Here is a 21,318-nt window from a genome sequence, read left to right as displayed (position 1 = left end):
ACTCGTTGTTCGTGACAACGAGTCTGTGGAATTTTTTTTTCATATTTTATTTAAAATACCAATGTGATAAAAATGAAACTCTTACTCAAGAAAAACAGAAATGAATAATAAAATAAAACCGATGCCACGCATATAAAGGATTTATAGTGAAAAACTTTGTTTTTACGGGTAAATTTTTTTAGGACCCATGCCCGGTGAGATAATGAAAGTTAGCGGGGGCTGCTGGTGACTTCTGAATCAATGCGAGGAGGCACAAGTACGAGCCCTTGCCAAGAAGCGTGGAAATCTCACTGTGGAAATCACCCTCGTAACAGAGGTGTGTGTGTGTGTGTCAGAAGAGTCTACACGTGTGTGTGTGTGAAGGGCAGCTCATAGGGTAACTATGATGTTGGGCAAACAGACGCACACACAACAGACACGGAAACAGATACGGAGACAGACATACAGACGGACAGCCCGAGACACGGCAGTGTGGAATTTCCACCGCCGATGGTTTGGGTCGAACAAACCCCGAAAGGTGCGTAGGAAAGCACGTGACTTTATCGAAAGACCCTAAGAATGTGTTTTAAATTTAGATTTAAACGTGCGTAATTCTGCAGTTTCCTCCCATATCTAAAACTAATAATGCCCCGCAGCCTGTAAATGGCATTGGACGACCCACATCCCGATGCTGATAAATTTACCTGCAAATTACTCAATTGGGATGACACACAGCAACATCGCCCCCTGCTGTTAAAACCTTGTCAGGACTCTCCTGAAACACAGATACACGCAGATATACGAACACCCTCGCACACAAACACGGAGACAAAGATAAAGACAAAGATCCCCCGTATAGCCTTAACAAACTGTAGGGCAAGTGCTGTTAGCGAGCAGCACCTATGAAGGCCGGCACGGCACGTGTGGGTGGCCAGCACCACGCCCGGCCGCCTTTGTCTCCCCAGTGACGATGTTTACACACCGCACCAGGTAGTTGTTTGAGGCTGAGTCAACCTAGGGGAGGCCCAGGATCGGTTCAGATAATCGTCACCGGTGTTGGCCGTGAACGGGAATCGAACTCGGGTGGCCGGGTTCGCAGCGCAGCGCGCTAACCACTACACCACCGCTCCCCACGTTGAACACAACAACCGCCATTCGCCACTAGGTGGCGGTGATGTCGCCACGGCGCCGGTGCCAGGCTACGTGCACGTTAAGGCCACGTGGTAGTGTCGAACGCCCGCTGGCAGGTGCCATGGGGTCGACCGACTGAGATTTTTTTTTCAGTTTTTCATTTTTTTGGGAGAGCCCTGTGAGCCATTCGGCTCTTGAATCGGGTGCAACCGCAACAAACAAAAAACAAAAACAATAAAACATCTTAAAGTGATTGGGCTGTGCACACCCCCCCCCCCTATTGTTTCCAACTGTGTCAACTATGAACACACAACCACATTGACCGAGACGCCGTGGCCCTGGCTTCATCCAGCCGTTACATACCACAGGAATGTATTGTACATTTAAAGTACAGTATTTTATATCCCCCAAGCAATTAATACTTTTTTTAATACACCTCTAAGAGATTTCTACCAACCACTGATTGTAGTCTAGCGTTTAGGAGGTAGCTGGTGGGTCGTGCTTGTTGTGATTCTTACCCCCAACACGCAGGGTCGGATACGAGATGTCCTTTAGATCACAATACAACCTGACCTTGTGATTCAAACGATGTGAACGTTAAATTTTGATTTAAAGCTTTCGTGACTGCAGGGATTCATATTATTGGTTCATTCGGTGAAGTCACGTAGAAGGGAAATAATAAAAATATAAAACAATAAATAAAATTCTCACGACGTTTCGATTGCAACACAAGCAATCATCATCAGGTGTGAAATCCACAGCAAGAAATCTTGAAAAAGAAAAAAAAAGATTTTTTTTTTCTCGCTGTGGATTTCACATCTGATGATGATTGCTTGTGTTGCAGTCGAAACGTGAATTTTTGTTATTGTTTTATATATTTATTATTTAATATTTCCCTTCTACGTGACTTTACCGACAGAACCAAGAATACGATTTAAACGTTGTTGTTGTTGTTATTGTCGCGTGTGTGTGGTGTGCAACGGTTTTCACCGATTTCTTTCCCCCTCGTGCTTAAATGGCGAAATCAGCGGGGAACTTGCACAATCTTCTTGGTTCAATCTTAATTTTGGAGCTTTCGTGACTGCAGGAATTATTCTTTGTTTTTTTCGGTAAAGTCACGTATAAAGATAAAATAATAAATTAAATAATAGCATACGACGTTTCGATTGCAACACAAGCAATCATCATCAGGTATAATGAAATAGCGACATAGAATCTAACCAGAAAACTATAGACAGACACATAAGCAGACAGATATCACCAAGATACATAGAGAGAGCAACACAAGTACAGAGAGGGGTTGCTCTCTGGGTTGCTCTCTCTGTGTATCTTGGTGATATATGTGTGCTTATATGTCTGTCTATAGTTTTCTGGTTAGATTCTATGTCGCTATTTCATTATACCTGATGATGATTGCTTGTGTTGCAATCGAAACGTCGTATGCTATTATTGAATTTATTATTTTATCTTTATACGTGACTTTACCGAAAAACCCAAAGAATACTTCTTGGTTCTTTCGGTAAAATCACGTAGAAGGGAAATAAGAAAATGATTAAAATAAAACACAATAAAATAAAATTCTCACGACGTTTCGGCCACGACACAAGCAGCCGTCCTCAGGTGAAGATGAATCCCTGCAGTCACGAAAAGCTTTAAATCGAAATTTAATTTGCTCAATTCCACGGCATCTTCAGAAGTGCTGTGACAAAAGGCATGGGGACATGTGCATTACATATGATGCATAGCTGTCAACCCCCTGTCAGTGCCCTTACCTTACTACAGACAAGTTCAGACGTCACCCCGTGCCCTTTATAAATCTCAACGTTCATCATACAAAGTCCCATCGCTAGGAACACAAACAAATAGACAATTTGTTTGTCCGTCTTGAATCGGCTGTACGCCGTATGGACCTGAAAATTAACTTTCCCTGATTCTAGATTTGAAGCTTTCGTGACTGCAAGGATTCATACTCTTAGGTTTTTTTTCGGTAAAGTCACGTAGGGAAAAAGTAAGTAAATAATTAAATATTAGAAATAACTATTGTTTTTTATTTCTATTACATTATATAATAATATAAATAATAATAGAAATAAAAAAATATTATTTCTATAATAGAAAAAATATATTATTATTATATAATAATATAAATCTATATAATAATATAAATATTATTAATATAAATATTATTATATCATAATATAAAAAATAATAGAAAAATAAGATTAGCTTTTTTTCTATTATTTTATTATTTACTTCTTTTTGCCTACGTTTCTCTCATTACAACTCAGAGGAGGTTTGATCGATTGCCTTAGTGTTGTACATATGCAAAGCTGTCATCCCATACAGTTTACCCCGTGTTCTTATACAGGAAAAACTTATACTCTTAGGTTTTTTCGGTAAAGTCACGTAGGGGAAAAATAAGTAAATATTAAAATAATAGAAATAATAATAGAAAAAAAAATGCTATTATTATTTTTCTATTATTATTTATATTATTTCTAATAGATATAGTATAGAAAAAAAATTATATTAGTAGTTCTATTATTGTAATATTTACTTATTTTTTACCTACCTGACTACCGAAAAAACCTAAGAGTATTAATTTTCCCTGTACAAGAACACGGCGTAAACCGTATGGGATGACAGCTTTGCATATGCACAACACTGAGGCAATCGATCAAACCTCCTCTGAGTTGTAATGAGAGAAACGCACGGCCAATTTAGTCTGTGACACGATTTACAATCAAAGCCGACGGTCCCAAGTTACTGTGATCGTATTTGTTTACATCGGGTAGACCGCCGACTAATACAAGTTAATCAAATTTCGCGCGCTTTCAAAATCTCGCGAGACTTACCCCCCCCCTCTCTCCCTCCCATGAACGTGCACGGCGGGGTGGGGAAGTCTCGCGAGATTTGTAAATAATAAATAAATAAATAGCCGGGCGACGGAAGCGGCCGTTGGGCTCAGACTCGAGAGCGGCCGCGTTGGGTGAGGAGCCGCGTGGGTTCGGATTTTCGTTATCATCATCATCATCCTTCTCATCATCATCCTCATCATCATCCTTATCATCATCCTCATCATCATCCTTCTCATCATCATCCTTCTCATCATCATCCTTATCATTATCATCATCATCCTTATCATCATCCTCATCATCATCCTTCTCATCATCATCCTTCTCATCATCATCCTTATCATTATCATCATCATCCTTATCATCATCATCATCCTCATCATCATCCTTCTCATCCTCATCATCGTCGTCATCCTTCTCATCATCATCCTTCTTATCCTCCTCATCATCATCATCCTCATCATCATCCTCCTCCTCATCATTCCTCATCATCCTCCTCAGCAGCCATGGTCAATCCACTGCTGGATGAAGGCCTCCTCTTCCCCCCCACCTCCCCCCGTCAAAGCCATACCTGTCAACCCGTACGGTTCACCACGTGTTGTTGTGCAGGGAAAGTTGAGTTGTCACGGCCAGACGGCGTACAGTCGTTTCAGTGCGGGCAACAACAACACAACAACAACAGAACAACAACGTGTTTCTTGTTTCTCCCTTGTGATGGGACTTTGCAGGATGAACATTGAGCTTTATAAGGGGCACGGGGTGACCAGTAAGGTCTGAGTTGGTCTGTAATAAGATGGGGCACTGATAATGGGTTGACAGGTATTTAGTGGTGAGTGTAGTAGTAGTGAGTGTACTGGTGGTGAGTGTACTGGTGGTGAGTGTACTAGTGGTGAGTGTACTGGTGGTGAGTGTACTTGTGAGTGTGCTGGTGATGAGTGTAGTGGTGAATGTGCTAGTGGTGAGTGCGCTAGTGGTGAGTGCTAGTGGTGAGTGTACTAGTGGTGAGTGTACTAGTGGTGAGTGTCTATTTGTGTTTCTCCCTTGTGATGGGACTTTGCAGGATGAACATTGAGATGTATAAGGGGCACGGGGTGACCAGTAAGGTCTGAGTTGGTCTGTAATAAGGTAAGGCACTGATAATGGGTTGACAGGTATTTAGTGGTGAGTAGTAGTAGTGGTGAGTGTAGTAGTAGTGGTGAGTGCAGTGATGAGTGTACTAGTGGTGAGTGTGCTAGTGGTGAGTGCAGTGGTGAGTGTGCTAGTGGTGAGTGTGCTTGTGGTGAGTGCAGTGGTGAGTGCAGTGGTGAGTGTACTAGTGGTGAGTGCAGTTGTGAGTGTGCTTGTGGTGAGTGCAGTGGTGAGTGTGCTAGTGGTGAGTGTAATAGTGGTGAGTGTGCTAGTGATGAGTGTGCTAGTGATGAGTGTGCTAGTGGTGAGTGTACTGGTGGTGAGTGTGCTAGTGGTGAGTGTAATAGTGGTGAGTGTAGTAGTAGTGAGTGCAGTGATGAGTGTACTGGTGGTGAGTGTGCTAGTGGTGAGTGTAGTAGTGGTGAGTGCAGTGATGAGTGTACTGGTGGTGAGTGTGCTAGTGGTGAGTGTACTAGTGGTGAGTGTACTAGTGGTGAGTGTAGTGGTGAGTGTACTAGTGGTGAGTGAGCTAGTGGTGAGTGTAGTAGTGGTGATTGTAGTGATGAGTGTACTGGTGGTGAGTGTGCTAGTGGTGAGTGTACTAGTGGTGAGTGTACTAGTGGTGAGTATTTGTGTTTCTTCTTAGCGATGGGACGTTGCAGGCTGAACGTTGAGCTTTATAAGGGGCACATGGTGACCAGTAAGGTCTGAGTTGGTCTGCAATAGGGTGATAAGAAGGGTTTGACAGGTATGCAAAGCCACTATCTTTCCAATCCTACGATGTAACTTTAGATCCTGCACACGAGCCCGTGCCATCGCTCCGTCTCCACGTTCTATTTCCTTGTCTTGTCACTCCGTTGGTGGTCGTGGTTGACAACTCTTCACCGTGGTTCATAGTGGCTTGTAGCCACTTGTCCTGCCCAAGCCCACTTTAATAAGCGGTTAGAATCGTGTAATTTTACCTGCGTATGTTTTCTGTACCGTGCGTTCCTTCGTATATACTGTACCGTAATTGCAAGCATTAATCTTTCATGCTTGGCACACTTTTTTTTGACAATGACCACGTTTTTGAACCACGCTATTTTTCTATGTTCTGACACGTTCCGCTTGGGTTTTGTATTTACCAAGTTAGGCTAGATCTGGTTGTCTGTGGGTAAGGGTTGTGTTACGTGGTCAAGTTTGGCCTGCTCGGGTCAAGTTCACTTTTGCTAGGTCAGGATGGGTGAAGTTTGAGCTGGTCGGGCTATGTTAAAATTGGCAGGTCGAGTCGGATCCTATTTATAGCAGGTTCAGAAAATCACTTCTACTCTGTCTATGATCCTAGCCTGCACCACCCAAGTGTGGAGAAGTATGGCCAGGAAACATTGCCGTACTGTACTTTGTAGGTAGGCCCTCAGCCAGCTATGAACTTTAAAAGGAGTTGTATATGTATTGAGACCCTGAGCAATTGCCATGCTGAATTCTGTAACAAGAGCAGAATCCAGCATCAATCTGGTTGGTTATGATCAGCACAATGACCAATGAAGAAGCACTACGTGATCTGGAAATACCGGGGTAAATTGGATTTGTCATGATTGGCCCTGTAGATATTGCAAAGGTTACAGTGAGTGTATAAAGCAAAGGATGTAATTGAAGGAAAAGTGTTTGAAAGCTCCCCACCCAATTTTAAAACCATGTAAATGGGTATGACCTTTGAGTTGGAGCAATCACAAAACCCCTATTCTTTCCATGAAGACCAAATCCGTCCAATTACAGCTTGTAATGTAAGATACCTATAGCAACAAGGAAAAGGTTAAAACCACTGAAAATACAAGTTGGAATGCACGGTCCCAATGCTACAGTCGTTGCACAACTAAACAGATTGCATGCATGCCTCGTGACTTTTATGTGCAACTTTCGGGCCCAGATAACAACAAGGCAGCTTAATACCAAAAAAAAACTGTATTATGGATAACAAGGCAGCATAGTTCTCCACGTTGTTACATTTTTGAGCTTCCAGTGTCCCGTTACAATGTTCTTCACAGGTTTTATTTGGCCCTCCAAAAATACATCACATGTAGGGACAAGGTATTATCCGGCCACGATATTTCAAGGACACTAAGGAGTACCGCTTGCGAGAAGCCAATTCAGTTCTAGTTCAGGTTGAACCTGCAGTAACAAAACATGCAAATTACCGTGTATTTGTACAGCCCTTGCCAATCCACTGCTGGATGAGGGCTCCTTACTCCATGCCAGCCATTGGGGTTATTTAACCATACTTCACCATGCTGGTCAAACCACCTTATATCGAATAATGGTCACTTGAAATAAAAAGTTAACCATACTACAGCATAGGTTTTCCTGGTTGTACTCAATGTTCTTGGGTTGTCCCGTGCGTTGGGGTGCCATGGTGGCGAGATGCTAACTGCCTCACCTGGTATACAGGAGGTTGTGGGTTTCATCCCAACCCTGACGCCTGCTTATATTTGGAGTTTGCATGTTCTCCCTGTGGTCGCGTGGATTCCTCCGGGTCCTCCATGTTTAGAGTATTTCGCTGCTATAAATTTCCACATATTAAGCCACTTCGTTGAGCTACCATTTGTGGCCAGGTTGCTTCTGAAAAAGAGCTATATAGCTCAGTGGACCTTAGCTGCGGAAAAAACAATTGTTCGGCACGTGCTTGGAAGCGTCTTCATTAACTGAATAAGTGAATCGGAAACCCAGTAACCTCCTTTGCCATGTCTCTTAGAGTTGAAGCCCTCACGTCGCCACCGCTGACCCCAGGTGTAAATGGGAGGAGATGCCGGTTCCTCCCGAGCAGCTTCTCACGCCGGCGATGCTGGGCGGTGAACCCGAACCGCTGCCGGTGGCCCCCCTGGTGGCCCTATCGTGCGCCGTACCAGACGCCGAAGTGGACGAGGAGAGCAGCCGCTTGGAGCGGCTCCTCGGGGACAAGGAGCGGGAGTGGCACGAGCTGCAGAAGCTGCGAGCGCGTGTGCTGGCGGAGTCGGTGCGGCGAGCGGAGAGGGCGACTGCTGAGGAGAGGGAGCGCTTCCTGCAGCTCAAGGATGACTTCAAGGTGCCTCGTGGGATCCCAGTGTTAACTTAGTTTGCATTGTTTATTTTTAGCCTCGGTTTAGTTGATGACGACGACCTGTGGAGTGGACGTCGAGTCTTGGATTGTATTTCATAATTCTCTTAGTCTAGTCAATGACATTCAAGTCAGATGCTCTTGGTTATTACATTTTGGTGTGAGGGGTACATAATATTTTTCAAAACATGTTTTAATACGTATACTGTATAACCAATGATCATATTTGGTCTTTCTCAGTTACTGCTGTTTCTCAACATTGCCAAATGATTTCAGCCTGTGTCTTCATTCATACTCATTAATTTAGTCTTGTCTTTGGTGTGTAGTCGTAATCACCGATATGCTTGATGGTTTTTGTCAAGTCAAAGACAAATAAACATAACGCATGCAAGAGCTGTTTTGTGCACTAAGCATGAGCCAATTCATTACTTCAGAAATCAATTATCTTAACTCTAATCATGACTTTGCACCATGTCTCATCTCCATCGTGTGCAGTTCAACCTCAGGCTGCTGGAGGAGCGCGATGGTGAGCTGGAGCACTGCGAGGCGGATTTGGCGAGCGCACGCTCCGACAACGTGGAGTTACGTGCCCACGTCAGCGAGCTGAGCGTGCAGGCCGACCGCCTGCGCTCCGCCCTGGCCGCTGCGAGGCGCGACGGCGAGGAGGAGATGGCGCAGCACCGTGAAAGGCTGCGGGAACTCCGCCTGGACACGGAGAGGGCACGTGGGTCGGTCTGACTTTGGTTGTGACTCAGCAGACGGTTCTGTTTAAAAACTTGGGCCGGAGGTTCATTTTTGTCTGGCGTGAAATCAGCACTTGGTCAGGGCACAAAATGTGCCACTTTCACAATGAATTGTCGAAAGGAATGTGGCTTACGAGAAGAGGATCTATATTAAATGGTTTAATTATGCATGTTTGATATTTGCGTGAAGGATAAGTATGATAATTGGTTCTTTACCCTTCTATCTGGTTAAAGAACCAATTATCATATTTTTACTGGCAAATGAGGTCCCCATAGTGTAAGGATAAGTATGTTGAAAATAACCAAAAATGTTTCCCAACCGCAAACATTATTTGTGGTTGAGAAACATTTTATTATGCTGGTTTCAAGATGTCAAGGAGTTCATGTGCACAGCGTAGGCTGTAACATTTAAAACCACTGTCTTGAACTGTAGTGACCCGTAAAATCCTTGAAAAAAATAAGTCCCTTGGTAAAGTTTTTGCTATAAACGCAACACGCTGCATGCCTGCATTTTATGTGTTCACTGATATAAATGTTTTCTTTCTGCGTACAGCAGTGGTGGGCAACTTGTGACTCAAGGTGCCCCTCGTGGTGGCCTGTTTTTAGTGTCTTTAGGTTTGTGCGTTGGCTCATGCTTAGTGCACAAGCACGATTTCAAGCTTGTGGCCCACTGAGTTGAAGAAGGGGGGCTCATGTTATTACTCACTATGTATGTAGAACTTTTTTCGCACCGTACATAGCCAACCGTACTAATCAGAGGTTGCCCATCACTGGCGTACAGCATTCAACACGGATAAATCATGGAGCTGTCGTGCAGCGTTTAGCGTGCTGCGCTACCAACCCAGCGACCTGAGTTCGATGCCCGCTCAAGGCCAACACCTAGTGACGATTATCTTAACCGGTTCTGGGCATCCCCTAGGTCGACTCGGCCTCAAATGAGTACCTGTTGCAGTGTGTAAACATCTCCATTGGGGGAGACAACGGCGGCTGGGCGTGGTGTTGGCCACCCACCACCTCGTGCCCTGTGGCCGGCCTTTGTAGGTGCTTGCGAACAGCACTTGCCCTAATAGTCTGTTAAAGGGTTATATGGGGGATCTTTGTCACGTCTGCTCCCCACTTCCACCAACTTGCACGAACCACAGTAATGGTGGTGAAGTATGGTAAAGTTATCTCCACAACGTGCTCAGGTGAAGGGAGCACCCCTCAGCCAGCAGCGGATTGACAAAGGTCTACAGATGTACGTGCAAAACGAATGTGTTGGCATTCATGTTGAATGTGGAGTCCCATTGCTAATGGTAGAGATGACCCTGCTGTGCTAATAGTCAAATGTGTATTTAGCTATTAGCATATTTGTTTAATTACGTTGCGGAATTCATTTGCATATGAATGGGTTTATGGACACATGAAGCTCTAGTTCAACACATCACCAACTAAAAAGTGTGTTTTACATGTGTAATGCGAGCGTAAAAAAATAGCATGTAATGTGGGAATATAGGTGTTGTAAATATAATTATTGATTGTTTTTACACATGATTTCCTGACTAATTGCTTGAGTAGGCTGCTAGCATAAGCATCCAGAATGTTCCAATCTTTTTAGATGCAGGGCTTAGCTGTCAGCAGAGGTGAGTGCAGTCATCTCTTGTAGTACTATGCTATGCTCCAGCATCTGTCCCCCGCCTTTACCAACCCGCAATGACCAGCATGCCGAAGTATGGTCAGATAACCCCTCTGACCCACACGAAGTGGAGAAGCCTCATTCCCACACTATACATGTAACATAGGCTTCTTATTGCTATGCCCGGGAAATGTTTTGTCTGTCTGTATGTCTGTAAACGTTACCCACGTTTCCACGAAAACTGTATTAACCCTTAAAGCAATCACTACGAAACGTACCACAGCTCCCCAATGCCACTGCCCAGATGCATATAGTTTTCGGAGTAAGATTGGGAATCAGATAATTGCATTTTACTATATATAGCACTTTTTTATACAATGTGTACCAACACGATTATCGCTAGTGGGTGTTTGTGGGCTCGTGTATCAGAACAGAAAGTTATCAAATGTCAGTGGAGAACATTAATCAAATAAATAACCTCATAATTGTCTTGCCACATAAATAAATATAAAAATATTTTTCACACAACCTGTTTGCCAAATTGCCTTCCAGCAGTGCATCGTATCAGAATAGAGGTGCCCATAATGTTCTGCTTTGTCAGCTTGTTTGTATATTGCCCTGGTGCTGAACTGTTGCTTGTGTGTGCGATGTGCACAGGGTGGTGGAGGCTCAGCTGAGCCAGCGCAGCGAGGAATTGGAGCGGCTGAGGAGGGAGCTCGAGAGAAAGGTGGAGGAGACCTGTGGGGAGCTCGGCCTGCAGAAGCAGGTGCGTGGAGAGGGGGCAGTTTAGCTGCAACTCTTTCGGAGCGCCATCCATTCCTGAAATTCAGATGCCACGGCAGGCCTCTTGTCTGTGGCAAGTGAATGCATGCATTTGTGGGTTTTTCGCTGTGGATTTCAAAGCCTAGCCATAATTTGTGTGTGTGGTGGTACAACTGCCGTAGCGAATGGCGGCTACAATGCCTAGGGCATCGCGCTATGAACCCAGTGACATCGATTTGATTCCGAGCCATAGCGAACATTAGTGACGGATGTTGACGCATCCTTAAATGAGTACCTGTTGTGATGTGTAAATGTCATATTCAGGCATGGTGTTGGTTACACCATCCCCGCCCAATAGTAGATGCTCACTGGATGTGTATGCTGAGTGTGTTTGTGATGCATGTGTGTATGTTAAGCTATACATTTTGTTTTTGTGTGTGTGTGTGTGCGTGAGCTAAATGTGCTTGTGTGTGGTTGTGTGTATTTGTGTTCAGAGCATGTGTATTTGCTGCGTGTGTGCATATTTGTGTCTGGCTGCATGTGTGAAAATGTCAGCTTTTGGTGCATGTGTCGTAGGTTTACTGGACGCATACACTTGACTTTGGAGGCAACACGTTTATTCTCATAACCCAACAGAGTAACTACATAAACGTACACAGGTTAACTAGACCACAACGGGGTAACTAGACCACAACGGGGTAACTACATAACCAGGTCAGTCAGTAACACACTGCCTGACCCACTGTCCCGAGCGTAAAGACCGAAGACCGAGGATTGAAGAGACGTAGCACCGACAAGTTTCATTCCAACAGACAGCCTCGATCAGCTCTCGGGGACCTCCCTTTTATGCCCCTGAGCGTGGCCTGGCTCTGCCGTCGGCCACGCCCCCTTCTAGATCCTACTAGAAGGTTCTGGGCTATACATCACGTGTCAGTCTCGCCACCTTTTGTCCCCCCTCATTGTCCTGTCCTGGTCACGTGCTCTCTCGGGTTCACCTAGACCAGGGGTCGGCAACCAAAATAACAAGAAGAGACATTTCTTTCCAATTCGGTACAACATTCAGTATTTCAAGAGCCGCAATGCATCTGATAACATACTGTACATACGTACATATCGTCAAGAAGCAGCCCGTAAAGAGCCGCATGCGGCTCCGGAGCCGTAGGTTGCCGACCCCTGGCCTAGACTGTCACGTCCTCAACCGCCCTCTCTCTGGCTGTCACCAGAACCATACCCCCTAGGGCCCCCTTCCATGCCATACATACTCTGGTGCCAGAGAGAGGCTCTAACACGCACAGTTGCACTCTCCTCTCAGTAGCTGGCGCAAAACGCCGTAGTGACTCAATTTACTTCGCTACATATGTATGTGTTTGTGCGATGCACTTTTGTGTATGGCGAGTGAGATGCATGTGTGTGAATGGTGTGTGTATGCGCAATCTAAATGTGTATGCATGATGTCTTTGTGTGCAGTGCATGTATATATTGTGTATGTGCACCGATGCACATGTGTGCGTGTGTGATGCACGTGTGTATGAAATGTGTGTGTGTGTGCATGCGTACGTGCATTGTGTGTGTTCTTGTGTCGTCCTGTAGGAGCTGCTCGCCGAGTTTGATGTGCACTTGCAAAAGCGCGAGCACGAATTCCGTCTCCATGCCGACCAGATGAGCAACACGGTGCTGGCACACGAGCTCAAGGTAACCACGGCAATGCCATTGGTTCCGGTGGCTAATGGTGATTATTAAAGTGATGCAGGCAGGCACACGTAATGCACGACACAACGGACAAAACATAGATCTGTTGTAAGTACTGTGATCATTGTTCCCATTAACTTCACAAAGTGGCACCTCCAACCATTTAAATGACTCCTTTCCTCATCCGTATTGTGTTCAGCCATTGTATTGTAGGACACATTGAATTTCCTTGCACTGTTAGACCATTGAATTTTTTCCCATCGTATCTTCATCAATTTGATGAATTTGTTTTATTTGCCATGTTATTTTTACAAGTAGATTTTGTCTTTTCCCTTGGTTTGTATCCAAATTGTTCTATCGGCATCATGTCATGAAACAAAGACCAATTTTATACTTATTGATGCATTTCTGGGCCAAGCTATACCTACTAAATCTTCATAAAATAAAACTCGGCACATTTGTCAATCAAACAAATTTTGTTCTCAGAACTGCTTTATGTAGGACTAAAATATCATTAGCGTCGCTGTGGAGAATAAAAGTATTAGAATTAATAAATAAGCAGACGATATGCCTCCACATATCTGTCCCGCCACATAAAACATATAAGTATATATTTTTGCACATCCCCATCAGCTACACGGCCTCCTGGGAGTGCATAATGTCAGCAGCATTGGTTCAGCAATGTTTAGAGGCCTTCCGACTGGAGCTGAGCGCCATGCTGCTGTGGGACTGTAGGTTCGGCTGCTGGGCAAGGAGCTGGAGGCAGCTCAGGCAGCGAACGAGCGCTATGGGGCCGCGCTGGGCAGCCGCCGAGACAGGCGCAGGTGGAGCTGGAGAAGCGTCTGCGCGAGGCCGAGTGGGCCCTACGGGACGAGGTGGCCGTGCGTGACGCCAGGTGACGACCGCTGCTGCACTATAGCTGCCGTCGCTGCCATTGGCGACACCGCCATTGCTTAGCCCTGTTGAGAAGATTATTTACGACGTTGGGGCGGCTTTATCAGAAACCTGGCAGGGTTTTACCCAAGGTCGCTCTTGTGAAAGAGATTTTATTCCTCAATGGGCTGTCATCTGGTTTTAAAAATATATCATGTAGATATATATACCTTATTCTCTAAATAAATCATTGCCAGTGCATCTTATAATCTGGTATGTGTGTGTGTGTGACCACATTTGTATACATTTTTTGACCCTGGGTGCATATTACTTTTTGAAGTGTCTTTATAATCTGGCGAACATGGTATGGATGTATACCTTTAATATATATTTAAAGTAGAGAGGCTGTTTGAATTGTAGAATCTGTGTTTATTAAGTTCCTCGTTACTTCTGAATATCAAGGTGCTGAACAAGCTGGGTGATAGTAACAATACTGCAAGAATGGGAAAAACTGATGAATGATGAGAACAGGGTCAAGTGCTTTGTATTAATCTTTGATCCCTTGCTCTGTTCCATTTTGGTCTCGGCCCTAAGTTCTGATGTTCCTTTGCATTGTTGGCTTTTGTTCACACAAATCGTGGAGAATATAAGAATATAAGTAGCAAAATAAATAAGCAGATAATACGCCTCCTTGCCAACTCTTCCACAGTAAACAATAATATTATATTTGACATATCCCATCAGCCATACAGCCTTATGCGAGCGCACAATTTCAACAGCATTGGTTCAACACAAGCAAACTCTGGGTGGTCGCGGTTTTTGCTGCTGTGGTGGTCCGCTGTGTTTAGTTTGTTGTCCTTCCCCCGCACCTCCGATTAGCATGATTGGCTATGTACGGTGTGAAAGAAGTTGAACATACATACGTAATGGGTAATGCCGACGATCCATTATCTCTGCCGCAGGATCAAGGAGCTGGAGGAACGGGCTGAGGATGCACGGTCGGCACACGCCAAGGAGCTGGAGCTGCTGAACCGCAAGTGCGAGAATGGCCACGATTTATAACAGAACTGCTTCTGAGATCCCTTCAATGGACTTGTTGTTTGTCCACACACTCGCGGTGCCGAGCTTTCCCACATGCCCTTTCCAAATGTTTGTTTTAATTCTCAAGAGCTAATATTTAGCCAAAATAGATTAAAACCAAATTTGATGTGCTGAGTTTTAATGTGCAGCCATTGGTGACCAGGCTGAGAGACCATCTACTCGCAACACTTGAGAACCCTGGATTTGAGTGATGTCGTTATAGTGTCATTATGGTGTGGCTGACCTTAACTGAGCCAATGGTTGAAATGCCACAGATTCGAATGTTTCCATCATTCGATGAATCGTCACGTTTGGGGGGGACACGAATCGATGTTTTTTTCGACTTTGGATAACCTAGCTCCTCCAGTGGCTGCAAGGAACACGTGAACCCATAAGTCTTATCCAGAATGCACATTTCCCCTGGGCGGCTGCAGGTGCACTGAGCTGGACCGTCAAACGCGGGAGAGCGCCGCCTCGCTGGAGCGAGTGAGGGCGGCTGGCGCGGAGCGCGAGCGAGCGCTGGAGGCACAGCTGCGGGAGCTGCGCGGGGAGCTCCAGGATGGGGAGGTGAAGCGCAAGCGGCTGGAGTGGAGCCACGCTGATGCCCTACACCTCAAGGACCATGACATGGAGAAGTGAGACGCGCACGGATCAACGTCGTTATCCGTCTCTCAATCGGAGGAACTGTCAACATTAAACTAATTCTAACGCTTCATGTAAATTGAGAAATGTATCGAGTGGAAAAGTTATTCCAGGCTGGAAATGTGTAAGAGTAAATCATCAACAAAACATGGCCACAAATTTGGATCTTGAGTTGGTGGTCTAAAACAAGGCTCTGTGAATTATACACGCGGTATGGTGATGTCATGTGATATGCAAGTCATGATGGGAGGACCGATTTAATGGTCCCAATTGTGTCTGTTGCAGCCTATAAATCACCTTTTGCATTGTAACATGAGTAACTGGCCACGTGTGAACTTCAGCACTAGGGAGATAAAGGCAGCTGGGTAATAAACGACATGTGGGAGCGCGTTTGCTGCTTGTTTACAGAGTTTTGCGGTTCGAGGCCAGGGGCCACCCAGGTTAATATCGAGGGAATATTAACCGTAGAATGTTCACGTCTGATTCACAGTTGACAATAAAGGATCCTATGACGTTATTCGAAAAAGAGTAGGCCATCTGTCCTGGCAACACGGTCGAAGTCTTCCAAATTTTATGAATTACTGCCAACTACTACATCATGAAAAATCACACCGCAGCATCACCCCCCCCCCTACTGTTTGGCCAGTGTTGTGTACACATTGTGCCGCACACTCACAGCTGCCACTGGTGGTTCCCGAAGTAAGGCTGCAGCAGGGAAATGGAAACGGTTTAGATGAGATGTGACGTAAGGGGCATTGAGTTGCTGCGGCATATGAACAAGCGCCCTATAAATGCAAATCCTTATGTGGGGAATGTTTGTGTCAGGCTGCGGGAGGAGCTGCAGCTGGCGCGCACTGCCTGGGACACGCACGTGACACAGCAGGCGCGACAGACTGTGCGCAGGGACGTGGAGACGGAGGCCGACCGGCAGGCGCTTGCCAAGATGCGCGCTGAGCTCATCGCATGTCAGGACGCCTCCGCCAGGCTCGTACCAGATCTCTGGTGTTTGCGGCTGATGGCGGCACCATCAGCTGCCAGCTTTCGTAGAGTCCCTGGGGTGGGGTAGGGAGCCCAAATTAGGCTCGCTGCTCCATTTTCAATTTGAATTGATGCTCCTGTTCGTGATGAATTGGTCGTAATAATATGTTTGATGTAGCATCTTCATTCATGCAAATTGCGTCTCACAATTCCTGGGGAACCACAAACAATTGCAGAGGAACAAAGTTGGAAGGCAGCAGCCAGGCGATGAGCCGATGCCAACCATTTGCCAAACTCTGCAGAATTTCTATAGAATATGTTATCAGCCATTTAATTAGTGTTAACATGTTGAAGGAAACTGGAGCATCTGGAGGAAACCACGCTTGTGAAGGGACACCACTTTATCCCATGTAGATGACATCGATGATATTAATCCGCATTTTTCTGTACTGGCTTCTGGAAAGCCAGGGTGTGGGATTTGATGCCCACGGGAATGGAGTTTTCGAAACATTCGTGCGATCCACCAACCCTCGCCTCAACAGTTTTGGATTACCGGCGTGCGCCACCACTGCCCGGCTAAAGGCACAGCACTGAAATTTCTAAGCTCACGCCACTGTTGGTGGAAGAGCCTTCACTCGGGTGTGTTTGGCCTTCTCTTCCAGTCCAGCCAGACGTTTTGGAAGAGATCGGAGTACCCACACTTTACTTCACCACATACCACCTGCTGATAGACTATCTTGTGATGAACCCATTCATACCGCTTGGTGGATGGTGATGTGGGGGGGGGGGGATTTAAGAAAGCTGCGCCATCGTTTCAATTGTCGCACCGGGAGATTGAATCGCACCGGCGACCTTGGGATTGCAAGTCCAGAGGTCGCCACCATGGCAACACCCATTGCTCTTGATATTTGCATTGAATTGTGCATGCAAGTTATTTACAAATGATGCCAATTTAACAATCAAATTGTATACAACGTTTAATTTTATTTTCAGTGCAACTGAGACAGCAAAAGGGAGATGAAGACGATTATATTCTTGAATCAAATCGCGACCCCATTACATACCTAATGCTCATATCACATTGAGGCTAATCCAGTGATAGAGACGGAGCCAAAAGTCCACAGACACAAGACACAATGCAAACTTGAGTCTTATCGTGACCCGGATTTGTGATGATGGAATCATCGTGTGAGCGAATCATAATGCACCTCGATATAATGTTACATGTAGGCTGATGGATTGAACAAGACAGAATATACAAAGCAGACAAAAGGAGTTACTTCAATTCGTGACCCGGAATTTTTTACTGTTCAAATAATAGGGACAAGGGTGAATTGTTACATGCGTGAGTGTCATATTTACTTTTCCAAAGCAACATCGATATAGGGAATTGTCTAAATTTAAATGGTCTGTCTTAAATAAATAAATACAAATCGCCGGTATTCTCCCTAAATCCTTTCTAACCCGTCCTAGGAACAAGCGCAGCTTTCATGTATTTTAAATACCCGAGCTCGCATTGACTTACAATAGCTTAATATATTTATGTTGATACAGTGCCGGTTCTTAGCATCCACCATGCCTCTTCAATTAAATACTAATAAACCATAGAATGGTACGTTTATTATTTGTGCTGTTCTCATAGCCTAAAGGCTGTCATGGATGTGCTTTTATTCTTTGCAAGCATTACAGAACATTTGCGTCTTGAGTCTACTGCGGACAGTGACTGGCAATGAGTTCCCCAAGTAGTTGGGCCAGATTCTGCAAAAGTGTGTGAGTGGGTTCGTTGGTCAGTAAGTTGGTGGTTGAATATATGGGCCAGAAACCGCAAAACGTGGGCAATATCGTGATGTCTACCTGCACTGATCATACAATAGCATGGTGTAGTATGGTCATACAACCCCCACGAGGCATAGGTGAGGCCGCTTATATTTTTGGGTGGCGTTTTCTGTAAAGTGAATGTGCAGGCGCTCGCTGCTTGTGGCATCTCTGCCGTCTCACCGGTGGTTCGTCTGGCTCGCAGGTACAAGCAAGAGCTGGCGCTGGCCGTGCAGCGGCAGGAAGAGCTGGAGAGGGAGCGCGAGCAGCTTGCGCTGGACTCGCAGCGCAGGGCGGAGGAGCGGGAGAGCGCCCTCCACCGGCAGGGAGACAAAGTGCTGCAACCCATCATGCATGCGCGAGACCAGGTGCTCAAGTCTCTGTGTGTCCTGCGGTGTCTCTGTGGCTGTCACTCTGTATCTTGCTTCGGGGAGCAGTGGCGCAGTGGTTAGCGCACTGCGCTATGAACCAAGCAAACCGAGTTCGATTCCAATTCTCGGCCAACACCGGTGACAATTATTTGAACCGGCCCTGGGCCTTTCCGAGGTTGACTCAGCCTTCGATGAGTACCTTGTGCAATGTGTAAACATCGCCATTTGGGAGACAAAGGCAGGCGGGAGTGGTGCTGGCCATCCACCCCTTTGTGTGCCGTGTTGGCCTTCGCTAACAGCACTTACCTCGACAATCTGTTAAGGCTATATGGGTAACCTTTGTCTTTGTCTTCCTGTGACTGTCTGGCTGTCACTCTTGTGTCCTGATGTGTCTGTCTCCCTCTGTCTGTGTACCTCCCACTGGTGCCACAATGTCCCACTCTTCCTGTGTGTTCCTCTTATCTCCCCGTATGTTCCTGTCGTATCACTTCCATCCCTCTGCGTCGTCGTGTGTCTCTGCTCGTGCTGCCCCCAGGCCGTGCTGCGGCTGAAGGAACGCGAGCGCAGCGAGGCGGCGTCTGCCGGGGCGCGGCTGAGACGCGAACGCGACAGGGCCGTGGCGACTCTTCTCAAGCACGGCATCGCTATGCAGGATTCCGAACCGCAGGTAACGTGTCTCCGAATAACGAGCCACACAGGTAATCGCGATTCTCACGTGCACGGTTCTATGTGCGTATCGTGAGCATAAGAATCGATTTTAATCAATTAATAGATTAAATCCTTAGCATGCCTAAGCTGGTTTGGCTGCTGCTTCCCATTATTTGGCTGCTGCTGTTCTGTTGGTTTCTGCTGTTGCTGTTCTTATTGCTTCTGGTGCACTTCTGTTGGCTGCAGCTATTGCTGCTGCTGTTTTGTTGCCTGTTGCTCCTGCTGCTATATTGCCTGCTGATGTTCTGGTGGCTGTTGCTGGTGCTGTTCTGTTAGCCCCTACTATTATATGGCTGCTGCTGCCCCAACTGCTGCTGCTGTTATATTTGCTGCTGCTGTTACTTTGGCCAGTAGTGTTCTATGGCGGCTGCTGCTGCTGCTTTGTTAATTGCTGCTGCTGCTGTTCTGGTGGCTGGTGCTGCTGCTAGGATGAGGAGTCCGATCTGGCGGGCACGGATGACTCATCCCTGCGCGCCCAGAACGCTGCCCTGCGCGCCGTAATCGGGGAGATGCGGCGGGAGATGGAGGCGCTCACGGGCGCTGGCGGGAAGGCCATCAGGGAGGCCGGTGTGGCGCCAGCGATACGGGGAGCTGAGCCGCAGCTGGAGGCCACCGTGAGGAGGCAGGCGGGGCAGGTAGCACGGCTAGCCGCTACCGTGGCCCAGCTGACGCGGCAGGTGTGTGTGTGTGTGAGTGTGTGTACTTTGCGTGTGTGCGTGTGTGTACTTTGCGTGTGTGCGTTCATTGGTGTGTGAGTGCATTCGTGTATCTGTTCGTGTTTGTATCTCTGTGTGTCAGTCACGCCTACACACGAGCCTAGCCATAGGCACCACGGTGACGTCGCCACCACTTGTGTATTCGTGTGTGCGTCCATGTGTGTGCGTCCATGTGTGTGCATGCATGCTCAAGTAAGCGAGGGTGTTCAAACATTTGCACTTATAATTGAATAAACAACGCTTATTTAAATAAAAAGTCATGAAACTCGATGGAACAGGAGGTGGACGCCAAGCAGTATGAACGTTCCAAACAAGGAAAGTTTCACGGTTTCACTGGAGCAATTTATTCCCATCCCGTGTTTGTCCCCTCCATCCCTGGTTGGTGTGTATCCACCCTCCACCACTACCGCTCCGACCCATGTGACACGATCCACTCGGAGTAGGAGGATCTGCGCAGGCTGCGTCTCATCGCTGATCCCGGTGGCGCCGCTGTTGCCGAAACCTCCCATCCTCGTGTCGCCGAGTTGCAGGCAACGCTCACCACCTCGCAGCCCACGGCTCCCAACTACCGTGACCTCACCACTCACCACTACACAACTGCCATCTCGCCACTCGCTGCCACCACTACCTCACTGCTCACCACTCGCTACCACGCCACCTCACCGCTTGACACCATTGCCTCCTCAACACATTGCAAGCACAGCCTCGCCATTCACTGCCTCCATCGCATCCCTCACCACCACCTCACCAATGACCGCAAACTACCATTGGCTTACATCTCACTTTACACCACCACCACTTAACCACTAGCTGCCACTATAACCTCACTACTCACTTATTACCTTGCCACCTGCAACTTACTGCTCACCACCACGTCACCTCACTGTTAAGCACCACCACCGTGTGTGGTAACATCCACGTGGTGTGTACCGTGTGCAGGTCAGGTTGAGGCAAGCAGCGCGGCACGTGGCACGACTCTCCCGTGAGCGCCAGCAGCTGCTGGAGCTGGGGAACCGGCTGAGGGCTCGGCTGGCCAGCGCCAGGCCTGCACGGTGAGGGCCGGATGAGGTTTTAGGCAGGGGTTGTTTAAGTGTGGGAGGATACATGACGGGACAGAGCATTGCAGCATCCACCCTCCCATCGCCCACCACTGTCCCAGCTCT

At 46.6% G+C, this 21,318-nt stretch overlaps 3 protein-coding genes across 6 annotated transcripts in view; 2 read left to right on the top strand and 1 right to left on the bottom strand.

The window, feature by feature from the left end:
• MGAT3 (beta-1,4-mannosyl-glycoprotein 4-beta-N-acetylglucosaminyltransferase) overlaps nucleotides 1–1,897 on the bottom strand; it is a 34,792-nt gene extending 32,895 nt beyond the window's left edge. For 2 of the 3 annotated variants that reach the window (XM_061557300.1, XM_061557319.1), the window contains exons 1-2: nucleotides 1,629–1,897; nucleotides 684–754 (exon numbers count right to left, since the gene is read on the bottom strand). The gene's annotated coding sequence lies outside the window, so the exon portion shown is untranslated. The remainder of the gene's footprint in view (nucleotides 1–683; nucleotides 755–1,628) is intronic. The other variant, XM_061557309.1, reaches the window with a different exon arrangement.
• Nucleotides 1,898–4,046: 2,149 nt separating this feature from the next.
• On the top strand, nucleotides 4,047–15,518 carry LOC133346022 (coiled-coil domain-containing protein 57-like). Of its 2 annotated transcripts, XM_061557280.1 has the most exons (9): nucleotides 4,055–4,099; nucleotides 5,026–5,090; nucleotides 7,822–8,151; nucleotides 8,659–8,891; nucleotides 11,179–11,287; nucleotides 12,874–12,975; nucleotides 13,708–13,867; nucleotides 14,808–14,882; nucleotides 15,360–15,518. In XM_061557280.1, exons 3-8 carry the CDS (start codon nucleotides 7,873–7,875, stop codon nucleotides 14,873–14,875), a joined length of 951 nt encoding a protein of 316 aa, XP_061413264.1. In that variant the 5' UTR covers nucleotides 4,055–4,099; nucleotides 5,026–5,090; nucleotides 7,822–7,872; the 3' UTR covers nucleotides 14,876–14,882; nucleotides 15,360–15,518. The 2 variants fall into 2 exon arrangements, with proteins under 2 accessions (XP_061413273.1, XP_061413264.1); XM_061557289.1 differs by lacking the exon at nucleotides 5,026–5,090 and having other exon boundaries at nucleotides 4,047–4,099.
• Nucleotides 15,067–21,219, top strand: LOC133347895 (coiled-coil domain-containing protein 57-like). Its single transcript, XM_061560628.1, has 8 exons — nucleotides 15,067–15,080; nucleotides 15,360–15,560; nucleotides 16,393–16,551; nucleotides 18,566–18,728; nucleotides 19,267–19,398; nucleotides 19,868–20,116; nucleotides 20,599–20,685; nucleotides 21,095–21,219. Exons 1-8 carry the CDS (start codon nucleotides 15,067–15,069, stop codon nucleotides 21,209–21,211), a joined length of 1,122 nt encoding a protein of 373 aa, XP_061416612.1. The 3' UTR covers nucleotides 21,212–21,219.
• Nucleotides 21,220–21,318: the final 99 nt, after the last annotated feature.

Source organism: Lethenteron reissneri, chromosome 3, assembly GCF_015708825.2.
Source record: "Lethenteron reissneri isolate LAM-NWPU_2019-01 chromosome 3, ASM1570882v1, whole genome shotgun sequence".
NCBI lineage: Eukaryota > Metazoa > Chordata > Hyperoartia > Petromyzontiformes > Petromyzontidae > Lethenteron > Lethenteron reissneri.
Note: the sequence above shows the minus strand (reverse complement) of the source record. Positions and strands in the feature narration are given on the sequence as shown.